At 47.6% G+C, this 26,372-nt stretch overlaps 1 protein-coding gene across 1 annotated transcript; it reads left to right on the plus strand.

Moving 5' to 3' along the window:
* The first annotated feature begins 378 nt into the window (after positions 1-378).
* Rbp2 (retinol binding protein 2) lies at positions 379-19,753 on the plus strand. The gene is made up of 4 exons (XM_059267077.1): positions 379-451; positions 7,573-7,751; positions 18,019-18,120; positions 19,562-19,753. Exons 1-4 carry the CDS (start codon positions 379-381, stop codon positions 19,610-19,612), a joined length of 405 nt encoding a protein of 134 aa, XP_059123060.1. The 3' UTR covers positions 19,613-19,753.
* The last annotated feature ends 6,619 nt before the right edge of the window (positions 19,754-26,372 follow it).

Below are 26,372 nucleotides of genomic sequence, written 5' to 3' on the forward strand. Positions count from 1 at the left end.
CAAGGAGCTGTGGAGCCTGTGGGGCAGACACTGGGTATTTGCTTCCCTCAGGAACTGGAGAGAATGTTCGATGTGGGGCCAGAGCCTCTGTGGGAGGCCTCCACCCCAAAATGAGCTGCTCCGAGGCAGTGTGTCGTGGAGGTCATTGGGGCGTGCACACCTGGCAGCAGAAGGACTTTGTGCCTGGATTGCCCACAGACCTGCTGAACTCTGCAAAGGCAAAGACAATTCCTTTGAGTCGGGCTTATGACCTTTGACTCCATTATCTTCATACACGCGGCCCGCTAAGCTATAAAAGCAGTTCAGTTTAACACGGTCTCCCCACAGCCTGTTCTTTCACGGTCACCGGACGCCTACGCCAAACCAGAGACCGCCATCATGACGAAGGACCAGAGTGGAACCTGGGAAATGGAGAGTAATGAGAACTTCGAAGGCTACATGAAGGCCCTAGGTAAGAGAGAAAGGGGATGGGGAGGGAAGGGACAGGAGCACAGCAGACTGGTCCTCCAGGAGGTGCCAGTGTGGGACTCACCAGAGCTTTGTGCAAATCCTCTCCCCTCAGTCATAACAGTGCAAAGTCAACTGAGACACATGCACTCTCGGAGGTTGTCTCCCTACCTGGAAATAATAAATGTGGTGGGGTTAGAGTGTCCTTAGCACAGTGCCTGACTTACAGAAAACACCCAATAATGGGTCCATACCCATGTGTATACATACACACACATTCACCGTGACCGGTATAGTCTGCCCTAGAGGACACCACAATCACTCTCCTGCTTTGCCATCACCATCTCATAGATAACCATTTGAATCAGACGTTATCACCAATGATTCCTGTTGGAGTTTTTCCTCAACTTCGTCATAGAAAAAGATCTAAAGGACCAGCTAGAGACATTCAGGCTCACAGAAGACTGAAGGCAGCTTCCGCCATATGGTTCAAACCACCCACTGCTTATCCCAGTTCTATACTGGGCTCCAGGCCAACAGCTACTAATCTATGTCCCGAGTTAGTGACAGGGTAGGTCTGTAGGTCTCTGCGTTGGCAGAAGCATGTGGTCCTGGACACCTCTGAGATGTGCTTGGAAGGAGATGGAGTGAGTCTCCACAGAGGACCTCCAAATGATGGCAGCAACTGGGCACTGGGCAAGGAGCTTGGCTGCGAGCTGACTTCGCCCCCACAACTGCATCCCTATCACCTTTTCTAGCCTGAAATTCCCCACATACAGAGTTGCATCCCTGTGTGTGAGGGAGCCACACAAGGATGAGAGAAATGGCTACACATGGCCTCAGAGCCCCAGTAATTTGGATATGGTGGTAAGACATATCTCTAAGAACGGAAATTTGGGGTTTTTCCTCAGCATTTAAAGAAAGATAGGCAAAAAATCCTCTTATTGGGGCTCTGCTGTGGAATGGTCTGTATGTCGTGTGTTGCTGATTGGTCAATAAATAAATCACTGATTGGCCAGTGGCCAGGCAGGAAGTATAGGCGGGACAAGGAGGAGAATAAAGCTGGGAAGTGGAAGGCTGAGTCAGAGAGACACTGCCAGCTGCCACGATGAGAAACAGTATGTGAAGATGCCAGTAAGCCACGAGCCACGTGGCAAGGTATAGATTAATAGAAATGGATTAATTTAAGCTGTAAGGACAGTTAGCAAGAAGCCTGCCATGGCCATACAGTTTGTAGCCAATATAAGTCTCTGTGTTTACTTGGTCGGGTCTGAGCGGCTGTGGGACTGGCAGGTGAGAGAGATTTGCCCTGACCATGGGCCAGGCAGGAAAACTCAAGCTACAGGGCTCCACTCACTAGGGTTAGGACACTGAATTTATTTGGAATTGAGTGTAGAATGGTGTAGGCAAAAAGGGAATAGTCCTGTCACACTTCTGTTTGGCAACATAAGTGGCCAGTGGAAATGGGGTTCTGAGCCCACATATGTAACTGATTACAGCAAGGTTCAGAACCATAATTTTGAACGTTATCACATAGATGAGGAAGGAAAGCCCAGAGTGTGTACAGCCTAAGCTCCCCCCCAGGACTTACTCTGTGATGAGGAATCAGGTTTTTGACCTTTTGTGACATCAGTTTCCCCATCTGTCAAATAGGAATGATGACACTCATATTGTGGCTTCCCTAGATGTTGCTAGGTGCAGCCATGGTTTGGACAACTGAAAGTCTTATCACATGGACTGTTTGGAAGCACCTTGGTTTCATAAGTGTGCTAGACAAGCCAGACACATAGATTGTTATCAGAAAGCAATGTGCCTTTTGCTGCATTTGATTAAATGGTAGGAGTCCCAGGGCCAGCAAGATGGTCGAGTGAGTAAAAACCCTTGGTGCATAAGCCTGAGGACCTGAGTTTAATCCCTTGAACCCACAATGGAAGGAAAGAACCAACTCTCAAAAGTTTTCTTCTGACCTCCACACACATGCCATGGCACATGTATGTCCCCAACCCATGCACACACCATGTATGCACATACACATAGTGATAACATTGCACAAAAACAATTCCTAGTTGATTTTAGGGATAAAATCCAGTTCCAGTTTAGTATATAGCCCCTTGGGTAGACCCCTAAAGTCCCACTCCTCAATTTGAAGATAGAAGGCAAACATTACCATCCTCTATTCTTTTCCCTCGAGAGGGATGTTCAGGGTATATACCCTTAGCTCTTTAAAAGAAATCTCCTATCTACATCTGGCTTTCTTTGACTCTTTTTTTGTGTGTGTGTGTGGCTTTTCGAGACAGGGTTTCTCTGTGTAGCTTTGCGCCTTTCCTGGAACTTGCTTTGGACACCAGGCTGGCCTTGAACTCACAGAGATCCGCCTGGCTCTGCCTCCCGAGTGCTGGGATTAAAGGCGTGCGCCGCCGCCGCCGCCGCCGCCGCCGCCGCCGCCGCCGCCGCCGCCACCACCACCACCACCACCACCACCACCACCACCACCACCACCCAGCCTTCTTTGACTCTTGTACAAGCTTATAGCTCAATGGGAATGAGAGGCTTACAGGTTATGAGTGTGCTGTTGAGATACTTCTGGACTGACTTTCTAATCCTTAGTGTCAGTTGCTTGTCTCTTTGGGTTTCAGTAAAAAAAAAAAAAAAAAAAATGTGCAATTTAACTTGTTAGGCTGATCTCACTCTGATGAGCAGACTGAGTCAACTCTTTGTAGAAGGGCAGCTGGCACTTTGAGGATTGAAATGGTGGCCACAGGTGATAGCTCTAGCTGAACACAGAATGTGGGTGTCCTTGTGCTTGCTTTGCCCAGCTGCTGATGGCATTCTGTCTCAGGGTCCTAAAGACTGGCCCCACCTCGACCCAACCAATGCCCCGCACAGGAACACCTCAGCCAGAGTCATTTTCCCACCTCTGAGACAGGGCACCTGATTTCCTTCACCCACCCATGGGCCGGGCAGGGCTGACAGAGATTAATGTCAAGGGACTGAGCTGAAAGCAGATGAGTGGCTGCCCAGTCATTCTCACCTGTCAAAAGCCTCGCCACAGATCTGTTTGATTTCTGCCACACCCAACTGAAAGGCAACATTGTTTTCCCAAGCCTGGGAAATCAATGAAGCTTGCCTTCTGTGCCCTTTCTGCACTTGGCATTTGGGATGAGCATTGCAGAGATCTTTGCAAATCCCCAGATGTGTAAACACCATCAGGTGTGACACTGCTCTTTGTGGAAGAACCATCACTTTCCTGGACTTGAACTCTGTCCATCCGTGAGGGCATTGGCTTTCTCTGTTCTTTGTGTAGAAGGGAGGGAGCAGCACGCCGGCTTTGTCAACAGTCCAGTGGCTCCCTCGATATGCTCGTCTCCACATGTGACTCACGTACCGGCCTCAGCAGAATGACGTGTCACAGCAACCTTTGAGTCTGCCTGAGATTATCAAAGTCATTAAGAGCACAAGGGTGAGTGTCCAGATGATTCAGTGGTGCCTCCTCTCCTGCCTTGGGCACTTCAAGGCTTTGGTAGACTCTTTCTGACCATGAAGAAAGCAGCTTGAAGGAACGTCCTATCATCCAAGGAATCTGTCATGTCCTACCATCCTCCTTTGAGCCAGAAAATGAGGAGTTGGAGAAATGTCTCTATTTCTAAAGGAGGGGCAGGCAAAGCCGTAGAAAGAAGGTTCTGATCATGTGAAGGAGACAGGAGCAGAGCCCATTAACTCTGCCCAAGGTAGAGACTCACCTAGCTGCCCCAAGGAAGCATCAGCAGCTGCTCGTGGAAGCAGAGGGTGTGTCGTCTGCATCAGAACCCAAGCGGCTCTGCTCTTGAGGGAGTATTGTGGTCACTGGTGATGGAGTGGTGAATAAGAAGACTGTCCCCACACTCTCAGAGATGACTTCCTGGCTGCTGGGAGGAGGGGAGGGGTGCAGAGAGAAAACACCAGAACACCGTGCAAGATGATTTTAGGTAAGGAAAGCATTTTAAAGACAACAAAAGAGAACGATGCATGAAGAGTGACAGACGGTCGGGAGAGACAGTGCTCAAAGCCAGGAGCTGAAGAGGAGATGTGTCCCCAAAGCAAGAACAGTGAGTGCAAAAGATGTGTGCGTGTCCAGGAAGGTACACCACAGGAAGGCTGGGGTGTGGGAGAGTACAGACAGATGGAAGATAAACGAGGAGGCTGAGGCAGGAAAGATAGGCAGAGGTTAGACCAAGAATTCTGTTTTTCCTGTTTTGGCCTCATACACTCACTACACAGCCAAGTGGGGCATGGCCATGGACATGCTGCGGTAAGAGCTAGAGCTTGGAGTGTAGTCAGTCTGAGGACAGCAGGGATATTTTCCATTTGATAAGATAAAGCATCTGAGAAGGAGACTTGCCTAGGGACACATGTGTCTAGGAGGTGGCAGGGCCCAGACAGGAACCCAATCTAGCTCTTCTAGCAACATGCTAGTCAGTCCTTCCTGAAGAGCTGCTCCGGACAGGAGGGTGCCAAGTGGTGGGAAGGACTTCATTCTGAGCAGAGCTTGCTAGATGGTGAAGATATCCAAAGTAGAGCGACAGCACCTTCAGAAGCACTAAGAGGGTCACTCAGGATCTCTGAACTGACAATCAACCCGTGTCTGATGGCCTGGGAATGAAGTTATTGTAACAAAACTCTGGATTTCTGCTGGCATTGACAAGCCAACCAAGCTATTCAATTCATCGGAGTCTTAATTGCACCACGTGGTACCTAGTTGGACTTTCAAAGGAAAATGTGCCAAGAGGCAGAAAAGGCCACATGGCAGTGATAGGTGCTTGCTCCTCCTCTGGTCCCACTTCCATGTGCTGGTGGCACTTCTACCCTGAACCCACCGCAGCGGAGAGCACTAGACTAAGGGTGCAGAGTGCAGAGTAGGAGCCAAGTAGCCCAGGGTCACCAACCTGCCTGTGATCGCCAGGAAGGAGTGAAGGAAGAGAGGCGGAGGCCAGTCTAATCCCCTTCTAAATGTGTCCTCTGGAGGAGGAAATGGTATGGAAAAAAAAGAGAAAATTGCTCTTCCACTCGACTTCTCTCTATTGCCTGGAAGTGTCGATGATTTGAGAGTTAAGGAGGCCAGGTTCAAAGCCCACTGGAGCTGCACTTTGAACTGTTCTCAGATTCCCAGTGATGGATCCCTGCGCATCTCCGCTCTTTAATTTACAAAGAGCACCTGCCCTTTTAGCTTGCAACTCTAGCTTTCTTCGCAAGCACATTACAAAGCATTTTAATGTTGAGTAGCATGCTCATATTTCAGCTTTATGGCTCGCATTGTTCAAAATGCAGTTATGAAAAGTATGCTTAATAAAGTCACTTTGCTGTTGTCGATTTGTTTTTCCATAGCAGCAGCAGCAGCAGCCATAAGCCACGTATATTATTCAGAAATAGCTTGTCTTTGGACCTTTCCTTCTGCGATAGAAAGGCACTTTGCCTGGCTATAAATCAGGCTCAGAGGTACCTTTAATACTGAAAAGCAGATAAAACAAACCTGATAACCCTAGTGTTAAAATATCATATCAGGAAAATAGTTTCCTCTGCAAAGTTCAAAGAGGAAGTGCTTGTGTACTTTGTGTGTGTGTGTGTATGTGTGTGTGTGTATGTGTGCACACACGTGTGCGTGCACGTGCACACAAGTGTGTGCTCTATAGCTACAGTTAAACCCTTTTGATTAGAAATCTCTAACAGGAAATCCACCAGCAGAGGATTTGGCTCCCGTCCCCGGGGTGGAGCAGAGATGACATGATTAACTGGCTTGTGCAAATGCTAAAGGGTGGCCAAGAGGCCAAGCCATTTTTCACTCTGGAAGCGAAGCAGTGTTTGCTTCCATTTGCATAGAGCCCCTAATAACGTTCTCCCGGCCCTAGTCGGAAAGATTGACTAGGGTGCTGTTTCCAGGACACGCCGGTTCTCTCGGCAACTGGTCATTTCACTGGGATCCACTTTTCTAGGCAGCCCAGGACAAGCCATAATTTTTTGCTAGGGAGCCTTAGTTATGAATGACACAAGGGGTTGCCTTTGTAGGGGCACCACGGAGCTGGATGGTGCTGAGCCCACCACTTCAATCCTCCGGGCGGTGATTTCTACTTCCACGGAGCGAATATAGATTTGCTTGCTAAAGAACGATCTGTTCGAAATTCCCCCACAATTTCCCATTCTTCCATAGCAGTTGGCCTGGAGTGTTCCCCTTCGCTTCATTTGGTTCACAGCATCCTTTTCCTGCCTCCTGATGATGGCTGCAGGAGCTCCGGTTAACACAACAGAGACTTCAGCATGGAGGGTTTGAGCAAAAGCCACTGACCAGGCAAATGAGAGAGAAGAAGCGGATGCAGCCTGGGAGGTCTCCCATTCGGCTGGATAAAGGGCCCCATGATAGCCACAGCTACAGAGTGAGGTGTGGATCCGGTAGCTACAGGGATACAGAAATATGGCCTGAAACTTTTGCTCTGGGCTAAGCTGATCCAGTCCCTATGTGACCCAAACAGACAAGGACAACAATGGAGACCTGTGTGCAGGGAATAAATACATGCAAGCTCTTGGGGACCATGAACAGCTTTTCACCATAGAGTTCACCGAGTCCTCACCACAATCACCACATGACATGAGCCTTCTTTCCTCATTTTGTCAGGAGAAAACTGAGGCTCGGGAAGGAAAAGTGACTTCTGTAAGGTCGCATAGCTGAGAAATAGGGACCAACCTGCCCCTCCCCCTCACTCTTTGGTCCCGGTGGTTCTAAACTGTGGTGTGCACCAAGTGAGTGGAAACAGATTTCCACAGGTTTCTAGGTTCCGATGCTCCTGTCAATGGTAGTCCGGGGGTCCTGGCTTTAATACCACTGCTCTGGACCGTGCTCCTCCATTAACAAACCCGTGTTATCTGAGCATCTACTATGAGCCTAGCCTTAGGGCTGGTTCTGGTGGGGGGCACATGGGGCCAAACTAGGGAGGCCAGAAAAATCAAGCCCATGATAAACCTTTGCTTCGCACTTCAGCAAAGAAATGTGGTGTGTCCCCAAGCCTGAGTCTCTGGTCCTGAGCACTTTGCCTTGTTAAAGAAATGAATGAGCCTGGCTGCACACATCATAACCTCCGCTACTCCCTCTGCCAACAGATATTGATTTTGCCACCCGCAAGATTGCAGTACGTCTGACTCAGACGAAGATCATCACTCAAGACGGTGATAACTTCAAGACGAAAACCAACAGCACGTTCAGAAACTACGACCTGGATTTTACTGTCGGGGTGGAGTTTGACGAACACACAAAGGGCCTAGATGGCCGGCACGTCAAGGTACTCCTGAGTGGGAGGGTTTCCATGGGGGCTGTTCACGCAGGGGATGGCGCTCTGGCTTCACAGTGAAGAGGTAACAGAAACAGCCCCAGGAAGGCTCCAGTAAGCAGGACCAGAATGGACTTCCTGTTGTTGGCAATGAGTAATCGGTGAAGGCTGAGTAAAGAGAGGCAGGGAAAGGAGAGAGGAAAGGCTTTAGATCACGTGAGAAATTAAGGCAGAGCCCCGTCCTCTAGACTGCACGGCTGAGCAAGCAGGGGAAAGAGGGCCACAAGGAGTGTCCTAAGATGGATAACCATGGAGCTCAGCCAAGCAGTTTACCTAGGTGTAAAGAGCATCCACGCTCAGCTCTAGCCTGCCTGGCCCAAGAAAGGATGAGGTTTACGGTACCCACCTTCCTGTTGTTTTGTTTTTGTAAGGAATTACGGAGAATTTGGGTTTTGTTTGTTTGTTTGTTTTTTTTACATGTAACGTCTCACTTTAAAATGATCCAATTGGGCAAATTCCTTTTTAGAAAATCATAATTCGACTCAGTCAAGTGGGTTACCCAGTTTCAGTGACTTGCTGTGGCTTCTGTCCTAGCAGAGACTTAACTCCTGGGACACACTCTAGGAAGCCCTGCCTGAGTCAAAGACTGTACTTCCAGGATTTGAACTGCAGTAATCCCTCATTAGCCAAGTTCTCACTTCCCACAGTTTCCATTACCCATGGCCAACTGCAGTCCAAAAATAGTGAATGGGAAATTCCAGAAGTAAACAATGCCAAGTTTTAAACTATGTCCCATGAGCAGCACCGTGCAGTCTCCCTCACCGACTCCATCCTGCCCAGGATGTTAGTCATTTCTTTGTCCAGCCTATCTACCCTGTGTTCATTACCCACCCACCAGTCACTCGGTAGCCATGTTAGTTCCTTAGAATATATAGGGTTCAGTTCTACTTGAGGTCACACTGAGGCTCTTGGGACATAGACCTCTCACTGATGAGAGGGTTTAGCTAGAGTCTTTCTCTCCAGGTCCCGCCAATCCCCGGCAGTCCCGTAGCCCACTGATAAAATAAACATACAGATGCTTATATTATTTAAACTGCTCGGCCATTAGCTCAGGCCTACCATTGTCTAGCTCTTACTCTTATACTCAGCCCGTTTCTGTTACTCTATATGTTGCCACGTGTTCCGTGGCTTTACCTGCATGATGCTCCCTGGATAGCAGGCTGGCATCTCCTCCTCTCCACCTTCCTGTTCTCTCAATTCTCCTCTCTGCTAGTCCCGCCTATACTTCCTGCCTGGCTACTGGCCAATCAGTGTTTTATTTATCAATCAATCATCCACAGCAAGAGGGAGCTGCTGTACTTGCACTGAGCAACCCTGAAAGCCACAGGAAACAGCTCTCAATATAAGGTGAGGTGTTATCATCTCCAAGCCTGAGACCTCAGCTCTAAGAAAGGGTTGGCCTTTACCCAGAGCAACTGCTCATAAATATAGCAGAGGCCGCTAAGTGGCAAGGAAATGTGGGGAGAGAGAAGTAGAGGCAACAGTAGCTCCCCTACATCGCTGTGTGTCCCTGCCCAGGGGCCTGCTCCTCACACTGTGTTCCAGTCTTTTGTTGTCCAAACCATTACACCTGGCCAGTGCCCTCCAAACAGGAAGAAGAGAGATTCGATCTCGTCCAATTTAAAGACTCTCCTGCCCAAACCGTAGCATCGTAGCCCTGAAGATGGTACAGAAGACATGGAAGGGCTACTGGGTTGCCATTTGTCCCAGTGGCCATCGACTGTACTGTCCATGCCCATGTAGTTTATACAAGGCTGCCAGTTTGGATATTCACAGCGCTCTCTGTGCCAACTTGGTTTTGCCAGGCTCCTAACCAAAGAAAGACTGAGCTGAAAGCGCTGTCCCGAGTAAATGAGCCCTCATCCCCAGCAAAGGTCCAGCCCCTTGGGATGACACAGTGATGCAGGATCCTCCACCCTTCTCTGCCCATTCACCACAGCCCCCTTTTCCCAGGCAAACCACTGCCTTGTTCTTCCAGGAGCTCTTCTGAAGTCTCAGATCTCTCCCAAAGCAAGTGGCACAAGCTCTGGTTCCTCTCCTGGGCTGGGAGTATTAGTAATTGGCTAGCTGTAAGATGAATTTTAAAAGGCCTTATTAAAAAAAAAAAAACCCAGAGCTAGATATCGGGGTTAAAACCTGAGCGATCAGAGGAATAGGAAAAGCCACAGCTAACCTCACCTCACCAACTCTGCAGCTTCCAAAGAGACCTACTTCCTATATACCCATGCCAACTCATTTCCTCTCTCCGCCCAGTTACATCACTTCCTGTCTGTCCACACAGACCTCCAGACCTCTATGGTTAATGCTGGGATTAAAGGCCTGTGTTACAATGCCTGGCTCCGTTCCCCAGTGTGGCTTTGAACTCACAGAGATCCAGATGGATCTCTGCCTCCTGAATGCTCAGATTAAAGGCGTGTGCTACCATTGACTGACTTCTATGTTTAACATAGTGACTGGCTTTTTCCTCCACTCCTCAGTTAAACTTTATTAGGGTTCACAATATTGGGGGACATGACACATCACCACAGCTAGCTGGGATCTTTTAGCTCTACTAAGAGAGAGACCATGGAGCACAAAGGAGAAAAGCTCTTCAAATGCTGTTCCCTGGCCACTTTTATTTCCCCTATTGTTTGGCTGTCGCGTGTGGCAGCAATAGGCAGGTGCGGGTAGCAGGAGGTGGTACCCTTTAACGTCATTGACCCCATGCCAGTCTCAGGAATGGGGACCCTTAGCCAACAGGTGTTAAAGCTCTTCTGTAGGTTACAAGTCCAGGTGACCTAACCCTTACCACTGACCACTGCTAGAGCTCTTAGCCTGAGTGTCTGCGATTCTTGGTTCTAAACACGTGACAGCTCTCTGGAAACCTAGTAACCTGTGTGGCAGTTTCTCTTCTGTGGCTCTGTCCAGCTTTTTATCTTTCTTAAGTATCAGCTCTCTGAGGAGCCTGCTTAGAGAGTCAGAGAAAGCGGTGCCAGGACCAGTCACAGTCTTGCCTCTTTAGCCCTTTAGGCAGATCCGGTTAGCGGTCACCAAGGCCTGGGGTAGTACAAAGTCTGGTACAAACTGTTTCCAGCAACCCTGGCTAGAGCCAAGCCTTCAGAAGCCAGAGTAATGAGCTGTGATCATCAAGGAGCCTTCTCAAGGCATTCACAGCGTCTTCAAGATGGCTGATGCTATCCTAAGGGCGGTCCAGCTGGACTGACAGAGCTTATGCCCAAAGGAGTGAGGGCAGCGAGGGAGAGTCCAGCAACTGCTAGTTAAGGAATCCACTTAGCCCATGCCCCAACATCTTACTCTCAAGAAAACACCGGAAGGGGCGCTTACCATAAGAACCTATCGGAAACTAATAGTAATTTAAACCTACTTTAATAATGCTTGACACCTTCCCAGTGTCCCAAGGAGTAGTGAGTCCTTTTTCCTGCCTCAGAAGGAAACGCTGTCATTCTACAGTGGTGACTCATGGAAAGCGGGTCACAGCTCCCAGTCAAGGTGACCTGGCACTCATAATCTCATCTATCAAGGAAACTTAGATTCAGTGATTCTTGCTGAAAAATGACAGGGGTAAAAAAGCATTTTGGAGCTCATCCTTCAGAGCTGTCCTGACAAAAGAAAGCCCCAGTTTAGGACCCTTCCCTGTGGGTCTGTGGGATGATAGAGCCACAAGCCTTTTCCAAACCTTGGCCTAAAAGCCAATTCGTCAGACACCAGAACTTAAGGGAAAATGTGTCTCCGAAGCTCTGCATCTCTCTCCATTGTTACAGCCTAATCAGCTCACAATGATTCCTTCCCCTGCTCCTTCGGTGTGAGGCATGGGTTCTTGAGAGGCAGGCTGCTCCTCTCTGACTTGTTTTTATCACCTGCGATGACAGGAAATTTCTTCTTTCTGAAATAAGTCACACCTTTCTGGCCTGTCCAGATTCTGAAAGAATTCCACCTGTCACCACCCCGGCCTCTGACATCCTCACTTCCCATTCTCCTTCCTCTCATCCAGATCATCACTTTGCCCCTCTTTTCTATGGCTTCTCTCTTCTTTGCCTGCAGCAAAAAGCCAGGGATAGTGTGCTCTCTGTCTCTCTGTCTCTGACTCTCTCTGTCTCTCTCTCTGTCTCTGTCTCTCTCTCTGTCTCTCTGTCTCTGTCTCTCTGTCTCTCTCTCACACACACACACATACACACACACACAAAGCTGGTGGGATGAGCTATATTCGGCTAGAAACTGGACAAAGGTCTATTCCCATGAGAATTACAGCTCAGAAGAGGCGCCCTCAGGGCCATTTACTGCCCATAACTGGAATAGGACACTTAGGCTCCAAGAGGATGCGAGGCAGTGCCTGAGTCTCTATCTCCCACCCCCTCTCTCAGTACACTCACTGTGTATGCACATGTGTTGCACAGATGTGCAGGTGTGTTTGTTTTGTGTGCTGTAAATCTCATTTGGCACACTCTCATTCCCTAGGGCTCCACTTCTCAACTCTCTGATCATACTCAGAGCCTTCAAGAAAACTTGACGTTCGTTAGAGAAAGGAGTGGTTATAGCAGGAGCCCTGAAGGAGCCATTTCTGTGCCAGCCCAGAGCAGAAGCAGAAATATAAAAACACAGCAAAGATAAGGCTGATTCCAAGGGGCTAAGAGACCCTCCCTTTCTCTTCTGAGCACCATATCTATTCCTCACTTCTTACCCCGACGTGTTTATAAGAAGGCTAAAAGTCCCTTCTCAAATAAACAGCAGCAGGGATGGAGGTGTGGCTAGCTGGTACAACACTCCCCTAGCATGCACAATGTCTTAGGTTAAATCTTCAAAGCTTAAAAGATAAACATATATTTGCATGTAAAATATAGAGAAAATTGAAGGGCTTGGGAGATACCCAGCTAACAAAGTTCTTGCTGTATAAACATGAGTTCTGGAGTTGAGTTTGCAACCCCAGAACCATGTTAAAAAAGCCAGGCACAGCAGCATACATCTGTTACCCCAGTGCTGGGAGGTAGAGACCAAAGGATCTCTGAGGCTTGCTGGCCAAGCAGTCCAGTCAAATCAGTGAGTCCCATATTTAGTGAGGGACCCTGTCTCAAAAAGTAAGGGGGGGAGCAATTGTGAAAGACAGACAACATTTGTCTGTAGCCTACACGCAAACACACACACACACACACACACACACACACACACACACACACTGGCAGACACATACAACCAAACTAACATTGTTTGTACATACACCAATAAACAAAAAGTAATTGATATCCATATAATGGAATCGAGTATTACACAGCCATCAGAAGGAATGACATACTGATTCCTGGTATAGTGTGAATGAACCCAGAAAACATGCTAAGCCACAGAAGCTACACACCAAAGACTATGTGTTATATGAAGAACTATGACAGGTAAATGCACAAGGCTAAGGCTAGAGGGCAAAAGAAGCAATACTGAATGCGAGTAGATGGAATACTGATGCAAGGCGATGAAACTGTTCTGGATACAGTAGTGATGACGACCGCACAATCTTGGGAATATATGAGAAAAAAAGTTGCCGCCACTCTGTAGAGCTCTACAGAATTGGAGACATTAGGAGAATGAATTTTATGGTTTGTGATAATTATATATCCATTTTTTAAAAAAGTAGTTGAAATTGGAGTGGGCCAGTGAGAGGGTAGGGAAAGCAGAGAGTGACAAGGCAAATCGCACCCTATGATTTGGGGGAGGGAGGGCTCCTCGTCTGCAGGTGGTTGGAGAAAAACTCTCCAAGGAAAGTTTCAAGGAGGAGCATCTCCACAGGTCAACAGATTCCAAGCCATGCCTGGAACTTATAGCTGTTACTCCCTTCTTGGAGAAAGTGATTCAGATTCACAGAAAAGTCGCAAGAGAACGAAGACCAACTTTGCATTCTTCACTAAGTGTCACCGGTTGTTGGTGCAGGAGAGATGGCTCAGCAGTGAAGAGCCCTACCTCCTCTGTAAGTCCCCAGCACCTCTATCAGGTAGATTACAACCACCTGTATCTCCACCTCCAAGGAATCTGGTGCCCTCCGCCTCCACAGGCGCCTGCATGTATTTGGCACATGTAAATGTGTGTAGGCACATACACACGATAGTCATTTTTAAAAAGAGTTGCATGTTATTAATGTTTGCCCCTTGTGTTTTTATCATGTTCTCACATTCTCTCTGTTCCTCTCTCCTCTGTGCCTCTTTCTCTCTCTCATACATGCACATTTGTACTGAACAATCTGACACAACCTCCAAATGACTGTACCGCTGAAGAATTAAGATGTTGGCTCTCTTCCCAGATCCACAACTTCACTAGCCCTGTGTAGTTGACTTGTTTTCCAGTACCAGGCATGATTTTCCCCTTGGTGAGTGGGCCTTACAGCCAACTATAGAGCTGTTGGTTACCTCCAAGGTGTGTGTACCACTACTGCACTCTTGGGGTTGTCATCCCATGATGGTTGTTGTGGTGGTTTGTAGGTGTCACAACGGGGTAGGGCTGTTGGTGGCTTCGCTCCTTTGAAAGCTTACATTGCACCTTCTGGTACCATGGAAGCCAGCCCAGGCAACCAAGGAACGCTGAAATCAGGAGAAATTCCCCAACTGGCTATCCAATAGTCAACCCCGAAAACATACAAGTAACATTATACAGACTGCACAGGCTATATTCATGGATTTAAGAACACATGCACATGCATATGTAACAACAGTTAAAGAGACCATGAATCTGAAGTGGGGTGGGGGTGGGGTTTACATGGGAAGGTTTGGAAGGAGGAAAGAGAAGGGGAAATGATATAATTAGAATCTTAAAAATTATTTTTTTAAAGAAATAGGATAGTCTTCCATAGGTCCATGGTTCAGCTATTGACTCACCCAGATTAAACATTGGGCGGCCACCTGTATCTAATTTGACTTAAAGAACCTTTTTGAGAGATGCTGACTTTGGAAGTGTGAGAGGAAAAGTCACAGTGGGGTTCCAACCCCTGCCTCTGTTCCACACAAACCTGCCCTTTTTGGAGTGCTCTCCATGTCCATCTCCTCACTCAGAGGTTATGGCTTCCTCAGCTGCAGGATCTTTCAAACAACCAAGTCTGTGTTTCAAACCTCTTCAGACACAGGGATGAGGTCATCAACTAAAAGCTGGGCATGGTAGCAAAAACTGTAACTCCAACACTCAGAAAAGTTGAGACAAGGAAATGTGGCTAGTTCAAGGTCGGCCTGGACTATATAGTGAGACTTAAGAAGAAGGAAGAGGAGGAAGGTAATTTAATTAATAAGATGTTTAAACTTTGCAGTTGGTTCATCTAACTGTTCTCTTCTTTCTGTCTCTCGCATCTCATGTAGGAGTGAGCCCACAATCTTGTAAGCGTTACCACAATTCATTGGTAGCCAATTTACTTTTGGGTCAGAATAATTTTGAATCTTGCTGCCCAATGTGAGTTATTAAAGTGAAATATTAGGACAGGCCTCTTTGCACTAACACTTTTCTCCTTTCTTCATTCTGAAAATTTTGATAAGCTCCTACTGCCTGCCAAGTCTATGTCAGTGAGGTAGGTGACATGATGAATTAGCGACCCCTGACCCCCACTTCCTGCTCTTGGGCATCTCAGGCCTCATACAGAAGACAGACAATTAAATGGACAATGTCTACTGCATGTGCCCCTTGCATGGGCATGTGGGCTCTCTGCTGGGACCTCCTCTAAGGCAGGAGGTGAGTGGGCTTCCCTTGAGACTATGCTTCGGGGAAACTGTCTCCCACACAGTGTCAGCCACTGTGCTGAGTGTCCTTGCAGTCACACAACCTCTCCTTTCCTGAGCCCACTGCCTGTGAAGGGAGACAGACATCTGTGCAGTTGTCAGTCACTGGGGCTTCCGGTGCAAGGCACTATGGGAGGAAGGAGAAGAGAAGACACATTCCTTACCTAAGGAGAAGGCAAGATTCCCTACTCATCTACTAGGGAAGCAGTGGAGTCCAGGGCAATGAGGAGAAATGGCAGATGCATTTCGCAGACATTTCTTCCTCCCAGCGGAGCCAGGAGACCTATGGCTTGAACTTCTCTAAGTCCTTCAGAGCTGTGGGGCTTCAGATGGTCTTAAAGGAGGAAGAGACTTTAAAAAAAAAAAAGCACAGAATATTTTATTTTTAGATTATATTTGGGCACTGTGAAGATATGGATGGTTACAATTTTTTTAAAACAGTCAACAGTGAAATTTCCTTCCCATCATGGCTCCCTAGCTTGGTCCCTTCACAGGGATAATTACTACTCAGGGACTAAGTGCAGGGAAACATTCGTACCCCTCACCTGGCTCCCTTGTCGCATGCACACTGCTTATCATGTTGCATTTTTAAACATTTAAACAACCAGCTCTGGCTGTATTCTTCCTATGGCTGTGAAGCAGGGAAGAATCACATCATATTTAACCAGCCACCCACTGACAGTATTTATGAAGCTTCCAGTCCTTTGTTGTAATGCGCAATCCTGTGATGCATTGAGGAGTAAAAATGGAAAGGAAGAACACTGTACATAAAGTAAATATTATGGTCAAGGTCAAATATTGTTTTAAAAATAGGTAGGTTTAACAACCTGTAGAAAACAGGTCTGTATAATACACAAGGAAAAGAGATAAAAACCTACAAGTCCATTTATCATCAGTAGGGTTTACAAGATGTAGAAGAAAGTGTCAGGTCCTTAGCCTAATTTTGTTTAGAAAAGCACCAGGTGGTTTATGCATACATGGGGGGGAAAAAAAAACAACCCAGCTGTACCAAGCTCATCCCCCCAGGATACAGACGCAGTGGGGTTGGCATAAACAGCTCAGCAGGAGCAGTAAGTGGGCCTGATCTGGGCACCAAGATCGGTATTAAGAGAGAAACAGGAGTGTCTAGAGAACACATACCTTGCAAGCGTGTGCACAGGGGCTTGCAGCCTCCTGGGTACTGGCAGGCCTCTGGCTTCTCCAATAACTGGCCAGCTCAGCTTGGCTGGAGTAGAGGATGCCCTTCATGAGTTCTGCTGCTATACCACTGGCATCACTACCCAGAGAAAATTTGAAGAAAAGCAGGTCCACCCTCCTCGTTCTAGGTGACAGAAACCGGAACCACGTGAGCAGCAGCTCCCCAGTTAGGGAGCCTCTCTGCGTTTATTTCCACCTACAGTGGACAAGGCTCAAAATGTGATTCTTGCAGGAAAATTCCCAGGGTAGAAATTTTAGGTCAAAGAATATATGCAGTTTCATCAGAGATGATAATCCCAGAACTTGGGAGGTAGAAGCAGGAAGGTCAGGAGTTCAAGGTCATCCTCAGCTACACAGGGAGTTCATGGCCAGCCAGGACTAGGTGAGACCCTGTCTTACTATTATTTTTACTATTAAAAGCATATGAAATAGGGAAATTTCAAATAATAAATTAGGTATTGTTGAAATCATGTAAATAAGTAAATAAAAGCAAAACCATAAGCAAAAATATGTGCACTTCTGTATTTTGGAAAGCTAATATAAAACCATTTGAAAGCTAATATAAAAACCATTTGAAAGCTAATATAAAACAGTCCTTGCAAAGCATTTCTCTTCCCACCAGCCCTGAGAGAGGGTGGGCAACCCCCAACCCTCCCCTCAGTGCTACTAAATCTTTGATCTTTGACCACATGATTAATTGGATCTGAGGAGCAGTCTTATCAGCATTTCTCCTGTTATTTGTGAAGTAGGCTATCTCTTATTATGTTGAAAGCCATCGACTACAGGAGCTTCCCCTGTAAGCCCTCGGTTCATATGTTTGGTTGGCGTGGACTGTTAGGTTAATGATCTTTTTATTGATTTACAGAGGCCCTTTATATATAAGGACATCAAGTCTTTACTGATATGCTACAGCTCTTTTTCCCTGTTGGTTATTTGTCTGTTGACTTTGAGGTATTTTCCCTTCCAGAAATTTCACATTGTTAATAGTTGAATTTATCATCTTTCCTTCACTAGCTCGAAATGCTATTTTTACCAGATAATAAAATGGTTGAGTAGAATTCCTTAAAAGAGAATGCAGGCAGCCCGGAGAAACCAGCTTGGCTGGAATGGAGGGTGTGTGGTGTGTGGAATGGAGACCAGAAGGTCCCTGGGGTCACTGAGACAGGACTCTGTCCCATGGGCATGCAGGAGCCTGGTAGAGATTGCAGGAATTGCAGCTGCAGATGTAAGCTTGCTCAGTTTCCCAAGGCTATCTGTGTAGTTCACCTGACAATCTGTCATTGCAGACGCTGATCACCTGGGAAGGTAACACTCTCGTGTGTGTGCAGAAAGGGGAGAAGGAGAACCGTGGCTGGAAGCAGTGGGTGGAGGGAGACAAGCTGTACCTGGTGAGTCCTGGGGTCTGTACAGCACCTTCTGCACCACTCACCTGGCCGGGAGCTCTGACAAGAAAAATGGCCCTGAGCTCCAGCCAAATGCGTTTGGTCATATAGTCAGAAAGCCATTCCCCTCTGGCTCAGGGGACTTTAGGAAGAAATCTATATGGCTGTTTCTGTGAGCGGCTGCAATTAAAAAGAAAGTTTAAAACGCTGAGTTAGGAAACTGGGATCCAAGGAGAAATGCAGAGAGCCAGCTAAAGAACAGCTGGGGAGAAAGGTGAGGACGGAATTAACCTGCCTGGAGGAAGACAAGACCAGGCATCCTGTCGGTTACTGGGAGGTGAGGGGGGAAGCTGACAGAATGAGGGGTGTGGAGGGTGTGGTGGGGGCATTGGCCTCTCACCCTAAGCCTTGGAGCCTAAGGCATGGTGGGCCTGATCCCAACTCCTACGAGGTTACTAGAACAGAACAGTAGGAACAATGGCTGACATCTTTCAATAAACTGTCGCTGCCTAGACAGCTTTGTTTTTCGTTCTTTCATCTTCGCAGCAATTTATGGGCCCCACATCAGAGTAGTGAGGAAAGTTTCATTCTTTCAAACATCCAGCCACTCATTTGCTAAATGAATAGCTCCTTCAGCAAATGCATCCTCATTCATTCATTCATTCATTCATTCATTCATTCATTCACCTATGGAGTCAGGCAGGTGCCCAGCTCTAAGGTCAACCTGAATGTCACTAAGATGCTCTTCAGAGCCTATCTAACCTCACCTGAGATCTTTATTTCGGGGGCATTGTCAGCGGACGATATACAAGAGGCGTTCCCAGTGTCTCCCTGCTTGCTGCGGCTTGGATGATAGATTTTTTTTTTAACTGCAGGGCCCTCCCCAACAGTACCTGTGGCTAAGACAACAGATTCGTGGTCAGCTGCAGTGAGCATGGTGGCCAGTCTCATGCTCACTCACCCTCCTGCCTCAGGGTTCTGCGAGATGCAGCAAAGGCCCGAGGTTCTGTCTACCTCCATGAAAAGTGGGACCCTGTCAGCTGTGCTGGCAGACCAGGGGGAGCCCTTCTGAAGCTCCTACCCTGTTGTTGGGCCCCCTGCCTAGTGCTTCTCCATGCTACCCTTCCCTTCCTCTCGGCTCTGCCACCTTTTAATAAAGTAGGCAATGTTGCTTTAATCATGGGAGTAGGAGAAATCCTGCCCAAGAGGGTCATTTCTTTGCATTTTTCATTTTTATAGTTGTTCAAGCTCAATTTGAGTGTCAAAATCAAATTACTGCTACCTGCAGGGCATGGCAGCCAATTGGGTCTGTGAGGGACACTTTGCCCAGAACAACTAAATGTCCTCTTTATTCCAGCCTCGCCCGCCTGCCCCAGTCACCAAGAGGGCCAGGTGGGCAGGAGGAAATCTGGACTAGTCAGTCACTCGCCCACTTTCTGGTTCTCAGGAGCTGACCTGTGGTGACCAGGTGTGCCGACAAGTGTTCAAAAAGAAGTGATGGCCACGAGGGAAGCCTGGCACACAAGCAGAGTTCTCTGCCAGTTTTGGAAAGCAGCGTGGGGACCCTCCTGTTCCTGACAGAGCCCGCTTACGTCACCTGCCTGGGTTTAAACTGGAGTGTGTAAAGGGACCCGCCCCACCCTCCACCTTGGTACCTGTTATTAAATAAAGAAACAAAATGTCTCTCAGCCTTTGACACCCTTCCCATTCTTTATTCCTAGTTGTCCGTTTCACCTACAGGCAGAGGGGGCACTGTCTGCCAGTCTTACCATGCTCTTGGGTTTCATTTTGTTTGTCTCTTTTCCTCTGTTTGGTTTGTTGGAGGTATTAGAAATGCCTTCTAGACAACACTGCCGATTCGTGAACACCTCTGGGAGACATTTCTTTGGAGAGACACACATCCCTTCTATTAACAGTCTATATAAAGATTCATCTGCCGTCTGGTTTGCACCCTGTCCTGAGCAGACCGAAGGGAGCTGCCCCAGAGCTTCGGCAGGTCTGCGACTTCAGCTGCTCTTAGCTCTCAGCCCTTCAGCCCTGCGCCTTGAAGTGGGTTACGAAGCACCTGCCCATTCACACCTTCTCCCCCACCACCCACTCGGGATGCTACAGGCTGTGTGCTAGGAAGTCTGAGTTCAAGTTCTGCTGCTCGACTGCATGGCTAAATGACCACAGACACATCGCCTTCCCTTTCCGACCTGTTCTCTCTTCTGTAAGAGGAGAAGATACTGGGTCATGGTGACAACTAAGCAAATCAATGCACCCTAAGTGCTTGGCGTGGGGCCTGGTCCCAGTGCAGACTCGGTCCATTCTGGATTTGGTGTTTGTTCTAACTTACTCCCTTTGGAGCAACAGATGAGCAGAGATACCACAGTGACTGGTCAATACCTCTAACACTTCATGGTGTTATCAGAATGTTAAGCCTGATACTCCAAACCAGACTGTGTTTTTCTGCTGGACACACAGAAGGGTGCACCTGGAAAGACAGGGTGCTTAATGGTAATATATCTATGGGGTTTATTTATGGGGTTCACTGAATCAATCCTGCAGGTCAAAACCATCTTCTTTTTTTTTAAATATTATTTCATGCGCATTGGTGTTTGCCTGCATGTATGTCTGTGTGAGAGTGTCAGATCCCCTGGAACTGGAGTTACAGACAGTTGTGAGCGGCCATGTGGGTGCTGGGAACCTGGATCCTCTGGAAGAGGAGCCAGTGCTCTTAACTACAGAGCCATCTCTCCAGCCTCTCAAATCATCTTCTTTATCCCTCTACAAAAAGCCTGGCGTCCCACCAACAGGTAGATACTTTCTCCTGAGAGGAGCAGAACATGGTGGCACCTTCCTATAGCATCATGATCAGATCTCACACTGCTGGCGTCCTGGAATTGGGAGATAGGTAGGAAGGCTGACATCCACCCACATGGCCCAGGGCCAGCCTGTGAACTCACACACAGGCTGGCCCAGCAACCTGTGAAGTGGGGCTCCCGGCACACTGTGCTTCCCAGCAACCATGTCATGTGCCTTGGGACAAGAAAGCCAATGAAGTGCCTGGCTGGAGCCTCATCATGGGGGGGGGGGGAGTTCCAAGGGAACCAGTTTAGTGAGAAAGTGGGATGTGCCTTGGAGGCAGCGGAGCCTCCTAAGGAGAACTGGGCCCCATCTTCCGTGCAGACCAGGACTGAGAGAAAAGACTGGGGTGTGCCCTTGCCCTGCTTTTCCCAGAACTTTCCCCGGAACCTCATCCCCCAATCACAGCTGCCCTCAGTCTTATCCTTGCTCAGTGTAGCCTCAGATGACCCTGGGTTTGTCTCAAGAAAACCCAACTGAATGAGGTAATCGTAGCTATTTGAGGACCAGCTGTAGAAGTATCCTGAACACAAAACAACCTTAATATCTGGTAGTTTTGTTGTTTTTTTTTATCCTGGGTTCCACAAGAAGTATTTAAGAGAATAGTAAATCCCCACGACTCTGTGAACCATGGGAAGGATGAACCTCAGAAATTGTTCAGAGCATTTTAAAGTTCCGAAAAGTCTCCTAGCAGTGGAGCTTGCCCTTGAGTGACAGGACCCCTTTCACACAGCGCCTTTGCCCCCCGAGAGGAGCGGCAGCACTGTGCGCACTCCTCTAATGGGCAAACCATTTTCCATGACAGATAGCGAGCGGCATAACTTGAAACTCTGGTCTCCTAATGGAACAACCTCAGACAATAGGTTCCTCACAAGCGATAAGAAGCACAACAAGTAGTTCACGTAGGGTGCGAAGGAGTGAAAGTGGCTGATAATTCTTCTCAAACAAGATGTGACTGAAGTTGAATGAGTAATGTTGGCAGGCTGATTTCAAAGCCAGGACGTGTGCTCTGCACCAGGGCTGCCCACATGTTCCTGTACCCACTGTGGATAGGTAAGTCAAGCCACTGGCTTCCTGCTTCTTACCCTGTCTGAAAACAAACAGCAACATGAAGGCCTCACCCCTGCCCCGCAAGCCATGTTGACTGGAATGGAGTGAAGAGTTACTTTTGGACAGCCAATAGGGGCTGAACTGGGGGCTCTAGAGAAAGTGGGTCATTGGGCCGGGGGACACCTTGAGGTCTTACGGCCCATCCCTACTTCCTGTCCACTCTCTACTTCCTGGCTGCCTCATACTCCTGCCAGCTGCCTTCCCTGCCATGATAGGCCACATCCCTACCTAAACTGGGAGCCATGGCAAACATTTCCACCCTTAAGTTGCTGCTGCTTGTCAGAGGTTTGATCAGAGATGCAAGAAAAGTAACTAATACAAAAGTAAAAGAGGCCAGCAACATGGCTCCGTGGGTGAAGCCACTCACTGTGTTAAGTCTGACGACCTGAGTTCCGTCAAGTGGGAGAGCATGGACTCTGGGCTCACCCTTGGTTCAAACACAGATCACACCCCTCTCCAGCTGCTCCTGTTCCTTCCTCTCTTGAGTCTCCACTTCTTCCTCTGTAAACTGAGGACTATTGAACGTGACCCAAAGGAGGTATGAATAAGACACTAGCATGGTATCTGGGACACCGTCAGTTACCCAAGTCAATTACCAATGCACACGCACTTGCGCATGAACACACTCTCCTCCCCAACCCCATGTATTTGTACTGTGTATATGATGGTATGAGTCCCTTTGTTAAAAACATTGTCTTCTAAAGCTTAAGCACCAAGATCCCCTACAACAGGCATTTTAAGACTTGACATTCACCTGGAAGTCTTACTCAAAACATGAATTCCTGCTGTGTATCCTTTCCAGGTTTGGGGAATGGTCCTTTGTCTAGACTGTACCACTTCAGCTCCTTCCTGCAGAAGCTTGGCAGGCACATGGACTACTCTGGCTTTGTTCACTTAGAACATGGTGTGCTGAGGGATTCACCATATCCTCTGCTGTAGAGCAATTTCCTGAATGGGAACATTCCATCCAGGAGGGAAGCTTGGTAAGATTCAGAAGTTCTAAAGCAGGTAGTGGGGAGAGAGGTATCATGAAAACCCAGGAAGTAAACAATTCACAAGTCTCAGGAAATCCCTGAAGACTAATAGATGTATAAGGCCCCTCTCTCCTCAAATTTATGTAAGCAGTAAGGACTGCTGATAAGAGATTCTCTGACCTGTCAATCTGCCTGAAAATCGGGCACAGAACTCCAAGTTCCAGCATCTGTTAGTTGTTACCCATGATAGGCTGGGAAGTTGATTATACAGTTGCCTTTGAGTCATCCAGTCTCCTGTAAGTAACCCCTCACCCATAATCCTCAAATAAACTTACCAATTTACCAAGTTGGACTTAGGTGGTATTGTTTCTTTGGTCTATCATCAGTTCCCTATCTCTGGCGAGTAGACATTTGTTCATATCTCCCAAGAAATAGTTCACACAGCACCCTCAAGCCAAACACCATCTTCATTGTTGGGTAAAACCAGTTAACCAGTGTTGATACCCATAGAAGGCTGTTCTATTAGTTACTAGTCTATTGCTGTAAAGAGACACCATGAGAAAGGCAACTCCTTTAAAAGAAAACATTTAATTGGGGTCTTGCTTACAGTTTTAGAGGGTTAGTACATGATTGTCATGGCAGGAAGCAGACAGGCATGGCACTGGAGAAGTAGCTGAGAGCTTTACATCTGATTCACTGGCAGCAGGGAAAGAGAGAGGGAGAGAGAGAGAGAGAGAGAGAGAGAGAGAGAGAGAGAGAGAGAGAGAGAGAGATTGGAGATTGGGCCCAGTGTGAGTTTTTTAAATTTCAAAGTCCACTCCTAGTGATACACCTCCCCCAACAAGGTCACACCTTCTAATCCTTCCCAAACAGTTCCACTCCCTGATGACTAAGCATTCAAATAAATGAATCCATAGGGGCCATTCTCATTCAAACCACCACAACTACTTTGACAGGGACAGACCCTTGGCATCTTCAGAGACCTCTGATCCCACTTCTTCACAGTTGTTTGAAATTAGACTTATCTTTCATAAAATAAAGTTTTCGAGACTAACTCAGGAGCACGTGGAATACCACCAGAAGTGATTCCTTTGCATCCTGTCTGGCTGGGGGGTAGTGGGAGTAAGGGTGGAGGGGTGGAGTGTTATGTCCTAATTCTGCCCAGAGCCTAATAGACTACATGGCCAAAGCTAGCCTTGCAGAGCTGACTCTGCATTGGACTCTCTACCAGACTAGCCCTTTCCTTCATGATTTGTGCTTGACTAGAAGGATAGAGGTCAGAGATAACTAATTTTGGCTCCCTGATTATATTTGTTATGTAGATCAACACTCTTAGAACCTTAGGCTTGAAAAAAAAATTAGAAATTAACTAGTCCAAAATTTTAAGAACTTCAGATATTTAGTCGTGGATTTTTCTGAGGCTAGCCCTCACATTAGTTGCTCCTTATGGTTTTGGAATGATATGGTTATAAAAAATGGGTGGGGGTCCCAAGGGACAAGCCTGGAAAAATAAATAAAAACTCACCGTTTGGGGGCTGTTACAACAATGAAAAAGTCAGAAAGATCTTCCTGAGATCCTACCATGGTCAGCTGCTGTAACAGAGCCTGGGGCCGCGGGATGCATCAGCTCAGGTCTTTGAAGAGGGGAAGGAAACTTTGTAAGTATTCCACCCGGAAGGGATTTCATACAGGGAAAGAATTTAACATGGAGAGAGTTTAATATGGAAAGTGGAAATGCTGAGATGCCGAACAAGAGGTGGTGACACGGATCAGAGCCACAACCAGGACAATGCCAACACCACTAGGGATCCCAGCACACGGGGAGAAAGCGGTGTTACCAGAACGGGGACACCAGGGCTGCCGAGCAGATCCGGCCGTGAAGAGGGGCTGTCAGGCAAGCATAGCATGTTGGCCACTTTTTGGTGCTGTGGCAGCTACCAAGGAGACACAACCTAGAACAAGGAGGTCAGGAAGTGGGTGGGGAGAGGGAGAGGGAAAGAGAGAGAGAGAGAGAGAGAGAGAGAGAGAGAGAGAGAGAGAGAGAGAGAGAGAGAATGCTGGCAGGCTTCCTGCCTTTTCCTCTTTTTTTCTCCCAGCCAATTAGATGGCGCAGCCCAGATTCAGAGCAGATCTCCTCTTAGTTATTTGTTTCTGGAAACTCCTCAGAGACACATCCAGAAGTGTGTCTTACTGCTACCCGAAACATCTTTCCATCTAGTCCACAATTAAGACGAACTGTCACCCAGCCACTGCCAAAAGGAGGACCAGAGGAATACCTCCCCCCCAGCCTCTCCTCTCTTCCTGTGTTCTAACCTCCTGTCATTAGCACCATTGACAGACCCTCTGCACGCACCAGAAGCCTACAGCTGCCAGGGGTCCTGGCAATGGGGCTCCCTTCGGAGCAGAGCAGACCAGACCAGGAAAGGGCGGGGCTCTGGTAGGTAGAGGCTCCGGCTTCCTGTGACTACTGTTTTGAGTTGAGCTATAGTGAACACGAGGCTGGCAGTGCCCGGAGCTACATAGCAAGTTCCAGGCCAGCCTGAGATACAGAGCTAGACCCTGTTTTGAAAGCTGAGGCTCTTCCAAAGGACCACAGTCATATTCCCAGAACCCATATAATGGCTCACACCTGCTGTAACTCTGCTTCCAGGGGATCTGATTCCCTCTTCTGGCCTTCACGGGCACCATGTATGTATTTGATGCAAAGACATACATGTAGGCAAATACCCACACATACAATTTTTAAAAAATTAAATGAGGAAACTGAGGCCAAGCTGGCTATGGCACACATACCCAGGGTGACTGCCAAGATGTGGCAGGGCCAGAGATGGAATGCGACTTCACAAAGCCCAGTGTCTGGCTAGCATCCCATAGCTGTCTCGCTTCTGAAGTCACCCATCAGTCTTTGAGCAAATGGTAAATGTGACCTTTTCCAAATGCATACAAACATTAATCTAAATCACAAAGGACAATGAAGTGAATAAAAAACACTTATTGAATTGGAACAAAACAGACTTTTGTTCACCTAATTACTTTTAACTCCTATTAAGTACTTAAAGCTGCGTGGAAATGTTTTCTTTTACTAGAGTTCATTATTTAAAGCTTCAATTTAAAAAAATATTTTATGTGTATGAATATTTTGCCTATCTTAAAGTTCTATCTTAAAACTTCCCTAGAGCCCAAGATCCAGGCTAGATGGCTCCAGGCAGAAGGCCTCCCCTGACCACTGCTAGAGGGCTGGTTCTGAATCCTCACCTCTCAGGGCTTTTCACACTTGCAGTCACTCAGAGGACATGCGACTGTTGACATTCTCATCCTCCCAGGTCA

The sequence above is a fragment of the Peromyscus eremicus genome, chromosome 7 (assembly GCF_949786415.1).
Source record: "Peromyscus eremicus chromosome 7, PerEre_H2_v1, whole genome shotgun sequence".
NCBI classification, from domain to species: Eukaryota; Metazoa; Chordata; class Mammalia; order Rodentia; family Cricetidae; genus Peromyscus; species Peromyscus eremicus.

What these genes read in the sequence shown, in the direction of transcription:
- Rbp2 (XM_059267077.1), top strand. Translation starts at nt 379, where the DNA reads ATGACGAAGGACCAGAGTGGAACCTGGGAAATGGAGAGTAATGAGAAC. An exon ending in AGGCTACATGAAGGCCCTAG is followed by an intron (nt 452 to 7,572) that starts GTAAGAGAGAAA and finishes CTCTGCCAACAG; the next exon opens with ATATTGATTTTGCCACCCGC. An exon ending in AGGGAGACAAGCTGTACCTG is followed by an intron (nt 18,121 to 19,561) that starts GTGAGTCCTGGG and finishes TCTGGTTCTCAG; the next exon opens with GAGCTGACCTGTGGTGACCA.